Genomic DNA, 8251 nt, shown 5'->3' on the forward strand with positions numbered 1-8251 from the left:
ACTGCGTTATACTGTAGCTGTGTTACCATAGTTTCTATATTGCTGCGTGAATTACCAGCACATCATACTGCGTTATACTGTAGCTGTGTTACCATAGTTTCTATATTGCTGTGTGTGCTGTTTGGGTAAGCAGTCTTCCTCTGTCTCTGTGTACAGAGGATGTATAAGGGCATAGGGAACGCCATGCCCTGGCTGATACTGGCGGGGTCGGGGGGCGTGGCCCACATCCTGGTCACGCTGATGAACCGGGGCTGCTGGGACATGGACAGCGTGCAGGAGCTCCTGCTAGACACCTTTCCCAGCGTGCACCACAGCACTGACATCACTAACTGGACCAAGCTGGTAAGGAGCAGAGAGAGAGCAGAGAGAGAGAGCAGAGAGAGAGAGCAGAGTGAGAGAGCAGAGTGAGAGAGCAGAGTGAGAGAGCAGAGTGAGAGAGCAAAGTGAGAGAGCAGAGAGAGAGAGCAGAGTGAGAGAGCAGAGTGAGAGAGCAGAGAGAGAGAGCAGAGAGAGAGAGTAGAGAGAGAGAGTAGAGAGAGAGAGAGTAGAGAGAGAGAGCAGAGAGAGAGCAGAGTGAGAGAGCAGAGTGAGAGAGCAGAGAGAGAGAGCAGAGAGAGAGAGAGCAGAGAGAGAGAGAGCAGAGTGAGAGAGCAGAGTGAGAGAGCAGAGTGAGAGAGCAGAGTGAGAGAGCAGAGAGAGAGAGAGCAGAGAGAGAGAGCAGAGAGAGAGAGCAGAGAGAGAGAGAGCAGAGTGAGAGAGCAGAGTGAGAGAGCAGAGTGAGAGAGGTTGAATGACTGACTTCCTCCTGATCTTTAGATCCAGAAGATACTGGACAACGGCCACCTCCTGACAGTTCATGACCCCGAGCAGGAGAGCTCTGAGCTGGACACAGTCATCCTCAAAGCTTTGGTCAAAGGTACTGGATGGAAGGCTTCTACTGCAGCTGACAGCACTTACATCCATCCTACAAAGGGCTTGTATAGAAGCAGATGAAAGATATCCATCAAAAGATCAATACATTTACAATTATGCTCCATATAAAAGGTTTGAGGAGTTACTGGAAGCCATCCGTCAACATAGAAAAGAAATATGCTCATTCTGTTTTTGATGGATATCAACTTTCTTTCTGAACGGGGGTTAACCCATAACCTTTGACCCCTAACATCTAACCTTTGACCCCTAACATCTAACCTTTGACCCCTAACGTCTAACCTTTGCCCGGTGTGTGGCATGCAGCCTGTAAGAGCCAGAGTCAGGAAGCTCAGGACTTCCTGGATGAGCTGAAGTTGGCGGTGGCCTGGAACCGGGTGGACATCGCTAAGAGCCACATCTTCAATGGGGACGTGGAGTGGACGGTGAGAATGAAAGACAGCATGAGATGTCCCGCCTTCATTCATTCTCTCTCTCCTATTGGTCCTGAACTTTGTACTGCTCGTGCTGATTATTGTTTATGTAATATATTTGCTGCCACATCAAGGATCATTAAAAAACGTATCTTACCTTAGTATAATAACAGAATGTAAAAAGCCTATATGCAGGATAAATATTGCTTAGTAAAACAGAATATTGGAATTGTATTGGTAGTTTACTACAAAGTTAGTAATATATAGCACTTTCTACTGACCCTCGCAGGCAGGTGACCTGGAGGAGGTGATGATGGACGCGCTGGTCAATGACAAGCCCGACTTTGTGCGTCTATTTGTGGACAACGGCGTGTGTCTGGGCGAGTTCCTGACCTACGGCCGCCTGCAGGAGCTCTACTGCTCCGTGTCAGAGAAGAGCCTCCTTCATCTCCTCCTGCTGAAGAAGCACCAGGAGAAACAGCTCCTACTGAAGGCTACACGGACCCCTGGACCCCCTCACGACCACCACAAGGCCGAGTCCGGGGACCGGAAGGCCCGCTTCACCCTGCATGAGGTGTCCAAAGTGCTGAAAGACTTCCTGCACGACTCGTGTAAAGGCTTCTATCAGAAACTGCCCACGGTGGGTACTGGGTAGGCTCTTCCTGAGGTAACACAGAGTGAGTACTGGGTAGGCTCTTCCTGAGGTAACACGGAGTGAGTACTGGGTAGGCTCTTCCTGAGGTGACACGGAGTGAGTACTGGGTAGGCTCTTCCTGAGGTAACACGGAGTGAGTACTGGGTAGGCTCTTCCTGAGGTGACACGGAGTGAGTACTGGGTACTGGGTAGGCTCTTCCTGAGGTAACACGGAGTGAGTACTGGGTAGGCTCTTCCTGAGGTAACACGGAGTGAGTACTGGGTAGGCTCTTCCTGAGGTGACACGGAGTGAGTACTGGGTAGGCTCTTCCTGAGGTAACACGGAGTGAGTACTGGGTAGGCTCTTCCTGAGGTGACACGGAGTGAGTACTGGGTACTGGGTAGGCTCTTCCTGAGGTAACACGGAGTGAGTACTGGGTAGGCTCTTCCTGAGGTGACACGGAGTGAGTACTGGGTACTGGGTAGGCTCTTCCTGAGGTAACACGGTGTGAGTACTGGGTAGGCTCTTCCTGAGGTAACACGGAGTGAGTACTGGGTAGGCTCTTCCTGAGGTAACACGGAGTGAGTACTGGGTAGGCTCTTCCTGAGGTGACACGGAGTGAGTACTGGGTACTGGGTAGGCTCTTCCTGAGGTAACACGGAGTGAGTACTGGGTAGGCTCTTCCTGAGGTAACACGGAGTGAGTACTGGGTAGGCTCTTCCTGAGGTGACACGGAGTGAGTACTGGGTAGGCTCTTCCTGAGGTAACACGGAGTGAGTACTGGGTAGGCTCTTCCTGAGGTGACACGGAGTGAGTACTGGGTACTGGGTAGGCTCTTCCTGAGGTAACACGGTGTGAGTACTGGGTAGGCTCTTCCTGAGGTAACACGGAGTGAGTACTGGGTAGGCTCTTCCTGAGGTAACACGGAGTGAGTACTGGGTAGGCTCTTCCTGAGGTGACACGGAGTGAGTACTGGGTAGGCTCTTCCTGAGGTAACACGGAGTGAGTACTGGGTAGGCTCTTCCTGAGGTGACACGGAGTGAGTACTGGGTACTGGGTAGGCTCTTCCTGAGGTAACACGGTGTGAGTACTGGGTAGGCTCTTCCTGAGGTAACACGGAGTGAGTACTGGGTAGGCTCTTCCTGAGGTAACACGGAGTGAGTACTGGGTAGGCTCTTCCTGAGGTGACACGGAGTGAGTACTGGGTACTGGGTAGGCTCTTCCTGAGGTAACACGGAGTGGGTACTGGGTAGGCTCTTCCTGAGGTAACACGGAGTGAGTACTGGGTAGGCTCTTCCTGAGGTGACACGGAGTGAGTACTGGGTACTGGGTAGGCTCTTCCTGAGGTAACACGGTGTGAGTACTGGGTAGGCTCTTCCTGAGGTAACACGGAGTGAGTACTGGGTAGGCTCTTCCTGAGGTAACACGGAGTGAGTACTGGGTAGGCTCTTCCTGAGGTGACACGGAGTGAGTACTGGGTAGGCTCTTCCTGAGGTAACACGGAGTGAGTACTGGGTACTGGGTAGGCTCTTCCTGAGGTAACACGGAGTGAGTACTGGGTAGGCTCTTCCTGAGGTGACACGGAGTGGGTACTGGGTAGGCTCTTCCTGAGGTAACACAGAGTGAGTACTGGGTAGGCTCTTCCTGAGGTAACACAGAGTGAGTACTGGGTAGGCTCTTCCTGAGGTAACACGGAGTGAGTACTGGGTAGGCTCTTCCTGAGGTAACACAGAGTGAGTACTGGGTAGGCTCTTCCTGAGGTAACACGGAGTGAGTACTGGGTAGGCTCTTCCTGAGGTAACACAGAGTGAGTACTGGGTAGGCTCTTCCTGAGGTAACACGGAGTGAGTACTGGGTAGGCTCTTCCTGAGGTAACACGGAGTTGGTACTGGGTAGGCTCTTCCTGAGGTAACACGGAGTGAGTACTGGGTAGGCTCTTCCTGAGGTGACACGGAGTGAGTACTGGGTAGGCTCTTCCTGAGGTAACACGGAGTGAGTACTGGGTAGGCTCTTCCTGAGGTAACACGGAGTGAGTACTGGGTAGGCTCTTCCTGAGGTAACACGGAGTGAGTACTGGGTAGGCTCTTCCTGAGGTAACACGGAGTGAGTACTGGGTAGGCTCTTCCTGAGGTAACACGGAGTGAGTACTGGGTAGGCTCTTCCTGAGGTAACACGGAGTGAGTACTGGGTAGGCTCTTCCTGAGGTAACACGGAGTGAGTACTGGGTACTGGGTAGGCTCTTCCTGAGGTAACACGGAGTGAGTACTGGGTAGGCTCTTCCTGAGGTAACACGGAGTGAGTACTGGGTAGGCTCTTCCTGAGGTAACACGGAGTGAGTACTGGGTAGGCTCTTCCTGAAGTAACACGGAGTGAGTACTGGGTAGGCTCTTCCTGAGGTGACACGGAGTGAGTACTGGGTAGGCCCTTCCTGAGGTAACACGGAGTGAGTACTGGGTAGGCTCTTCCTGAGGTAGAGGTAACACGGAGTGAGTACTGGGTAGGCTCTTCCTGAGGTGACACGGAGTGAGTACTGGGTAGGCTCTTCCTGAGGTAACACGGAGTGAGTACTGGGTAGGCTCTTCCTGAGGTGACACGGAGTGAGTACTGGGTAGGCTCTTCCTGAGGTAACACGGAGTGAGTACTGGGTAGGCTCTTCCTGAGGTAACACAGAGTGAGTACTGGGTAGGCTCTTCCTGAGGTAACACGGAGTGGGTACTGGGTAGGCTCTTCCTGAGGTAACACGGAGTGAGTACTGGGTAGGCTCTTCCTGAGGTAACACGGAGTTGGTACTGGGTAGGCTCTTCCTGAGGTAACACGGAGTGGGTACTGGGTAGGCTCTTCCTGAGGTAACACGGAGTTGGTACTGGGTAGGCTCTTCCTGAGGTAACACGGAGTTGGTACTGGGTAGGCTCTTCCTGAGGTAACACGGAGTGGGTACTGGGTAGGCTCTTCCTGAGGTAACACGGAGTGAGTACTGGGTAGGCTCTTCCTGAGGTAACACGGAGTTGGTACTGGGTAGGCTCTTCCTGAGGTAACACGGAGTGGGTACTGGGTAGGCTCTTCCTGAGGAAACACGGAGTGAGTACTGGGTAGGCTCTTCCTGAGGTAACACGGAGTGAGTACTGGGTAGGCTCTTCCTGAGGTAACACGGAGTGAGTACTGGGTAGGCTCTTCCTGAGGTAACATGGAGTGAGTACTGGGTAGGCTCTTCCTGAGGTAACACAGAGTGAGTACTGGGTAGGCTCCTCCTGAGGTAACACAGAGTGAGTACTGGGTAGGCTCTTCCTGAGGTAACACGGAGTGAGTACTGGGTAGGCTCTTCCTGAGGTAACACGGAGTGAGTACTGGGTAGGCTCTTCCTGAGGTAACACGGAGTGAGTACTGGGTAGGCTCTTCCTGAGGTAACACGGAGTGAGTACTGGGTAGGCTCTTCCTGAGGTAACACGGAGTGAGTACTGGGTAGGCTCTTCCTGAGGTGACACGGAGTGAGTACTGGGTACTGGGTAGGCTCTTCCTGAGGTAACACGGAGTGGGTACTGGGTAGGCTCTTCCTGAGGTAACACGGAGTGAGTACTGGGTAGGCTCTTCCTGAGGTGACACGGAGTGAGTACTGGGTACTGGGTAGGCTCTTCCTGAGGTAACACGGAGTGAGTACTGGGTAGGCTCTTCCTGAGGTAACACGGAGTGAGTACTGGGTAGGCTCTTCCTGAGGTGACACGGAGTGAGTACTGGGTAGACTCTTCCTGAGGTAACACGGAGTGAGTACTGGGTAGGCTCTTCCTGAGGTAACACGGAGTGAGTACTGGGTAGGCTCTTCCTGAGGTAACACGGAGTGAGTACTGGGTAGGCTCTTCCTGAGGTGACACGGAGTGAGTACTGGGTAGGCTCTTCCTGAGGTAACACGGAGTGAGTACTGGGTAGGCTCTTCCTGAGGTAACACGGAGTGAGTACTGGGTAGGCTCTTCCTGAGGTAACACGGAGTGAGTACTGGGTAGGCTCTTCCTGAGGTAACACGGAGTGAGTACTGGGTAGGCTCTTCCTGAGGTAACACGGAGTGAGTACTGGGTAGGCTCTTCCTGAGGTGACACGGAGTGAGTACTGGGTAGGCTCTTCCTGAGGTAACACGGAGTGAGTACTGGGTAGGCTCTTCCTGAGGTGACACGGAGTGAGTACTGGGTAGGCTCTTCCTGAGGTAACACGGAGTGAGTACTGGGTAGGCTCTTCCTGAGGTAACACGGAGTGAGTACTGGGTAGGCTCTTCCTGAGGTAACACGGAGTGAGTACTGGGTAGGCTCTTCCTGAGGTGACACGGTGTGAGTACTGGGTAGGCTCTTCCTGAGGTAACACGGAGTGAGTACTGGGTAGGCTCTTCCTGAGGTGACACGGATTGAGTACTGGGTAGGCTCCTCCTGAGGTAACACGGAGTGAGTACTGGGTAGGCCCTTCCTGAGGTAACACGGAGTGAGTACTGGGTAGGCTCTTCCTGAGGTAACACGGAGTGAGTACTGGGTAGGCTCTTCCTGAGGTAACACGGAGTGAGTACTGGGTAGGCTCTTCCTGAGGTAGAGGTAACACGGAGTGAGTACTGGGTAGGCTCTTCCTGAGGTAGAGGTAACACGGAGTGAGTTTATCACAGCATGAATCACAGATAGTTCCTCATGAATCACAGATAGTTCCTCATGAATCACAGATAGTTCCTCATGAATCACAGATAGTTCCTCATGAATCACAGATAGTTCCTAATGAATCACAGATAGTTCCTCATGAATCACAGATATTTCCTCATGAATCACAGATAGTTCCTCATGGATCACAGATAGTTCCTCATGGATCACAGATAGTTCCTCATGAATAACAGATAGTTCCTCATGAATCACAGATAGTTCCTCATGAATCACAGATAGTTCCTCATTAATCACAGATAGTTCCTCATGAATCACAGATAGTTCCTCATGAATCACAGATAGTTCCTCATGAATCACAGATAGTTCCTCATGAATCACAGATAGTTCCTCATGAATCACAGATAGTTCCTAATGAATCACAGATAGTTCCTCATGAATCACAGATATTTCCTCATGAATCACAGATAGTTCCTCATGGATCACAGATAGTTCCTCATGGATCACAGATAGTTCCTCATGAATAACAGATAGTTCCTCATGAATCACAGATAGTTCCTCATGAATCACAGATAGTTCCTCATGAATCACAGATAGTTCCTCATGAATCACAGATAGTTCCTCATGGATCATAGATAGTTCCTCATGGATCACAGATAGTTCCTCATGGATCACAGATAGTTCCTCATGAATCACAGATAGTTCCTCATGAATCACAGATAGTTCCTCATGAATCACAGATAGTTCCTCATGAATCACAGATAGTTCCTCATGAATCACAGATAGTTTCTCATGGATCACAGATAGTTCCTCATGGATCACAGCTGAACACAGAATTGTGGCTGGAGAAAAGAAACCCTCACAGATTCCAAGGCTTTTCTGAAGAACAGATTGAAACCATGTCAAGATGTCCAGCAGAGACACGTTTTTCTCTGCATTTCTACGTGTCTGTCAGAGTTCACTCTTCTTCATCCTTAAGTGTGTGTGTCTCACTGTGTGTGTGTGTTGTCTCCAGGAGAAGACAGGCAAGAAGGCAGGGCGTCTCTTTAACAACCAGAAGAGCCTTGCTGAGTTGGAGGAGCGCTGTGAGCACCCCTGGAGGGACCTGTTCCTCTGGGCTGTTCTCCAGAACCGGCAGCAGATGGCTAACTACTTCTGGGCCATGGTCAGTCCCCTCCCTCCCAGAGAGTTAGTTCTGATCTCCAGGAGGATTATTCAAATGAAGGTCAAGCCCAGTAGTTAGTGCAGGTTTTATTGCTGGCCAGTGTCAATACAGGCAGTTTAAAAGATAATGTAGATATCATCAGTATGGTGTTGAGCAGGGTGGTGGTGAGAGGGAGTTTAGTACCAAACATACACACTTACTGCACATTAAGACATGTACAGCCAGACAGACACACACACGCACACACTGTCTCTCTCTCTCTCTCTCTCTCGCTCTCTCTCTCGCTCTCTCTCTCTCTCACTCTCACTCTTTCTCTCTCACTCTCACTCTCACTCTCGCTCTCTCTCTCTCTCTCTGTCTCTGTCTCTGTCTCTCTCTCTCTCTCTCTCTCTCTCTCTCTCTCTCTCTCTCAATTCAAAGGGCTTTATTGGTATAGGAAACATGTTTACTTATCCAAAGCAAATGGAATAGACAATAAACAAAAGC

General features: G+C 51.0%; 1 protein-coding gene across 2 annotated transcripts in view; it reads left to right on the top strand.

Moving 5' to 3' along the window:
• The window catches only part of trpm5 (transient receptor potential cation channel, subfamily M, member 5), a 53369-nt gene that overhangs the window by 13079 nt on the left and 32039 nt on the right, over window positions 1-8251 (top strand). The window contains exons 9-13 of one of the 2 annotated variants that reach the window (XM_064987548.1): window positions 157-342; window positions 817-916; window positions 1237-1355; window positions 1633-1983; window positions 7616-7765. In XM_064987548.1, coding sequence (XP_064843620.1) covers window positions 157-342; window positions 817-916; window positions 1237-1355; window positions 1633-1983; window positions 7616-7765 — 906 coding nt within the window. The remainder of the gene's footprint in view (window positions 1-156; window positions 343-816; window positions 917-1236; window positions 1356-1632; window positions 1984-7615; window positions 7766-8251) is intronic. The other variant, XM_064987553.1, reaches the window with a different exon arrangement.

Source organism: Oncorhynchus masou, chromosome 2 (assembly GCF_036934945.1).
Source record: "Oncorhynchus masou masou isolate Uvic2021 chromosome 2, UVic_Omas_1.1, whole genome shotgun sequence".
Classification (NCBI taxonomy): domain Eukaryota; kingdom Metazoa; phylum Chordata; class Actinopteri; order Salmoniformes; family Salmonidae; genus Oncorhynchus; species Oncorhynchus masou.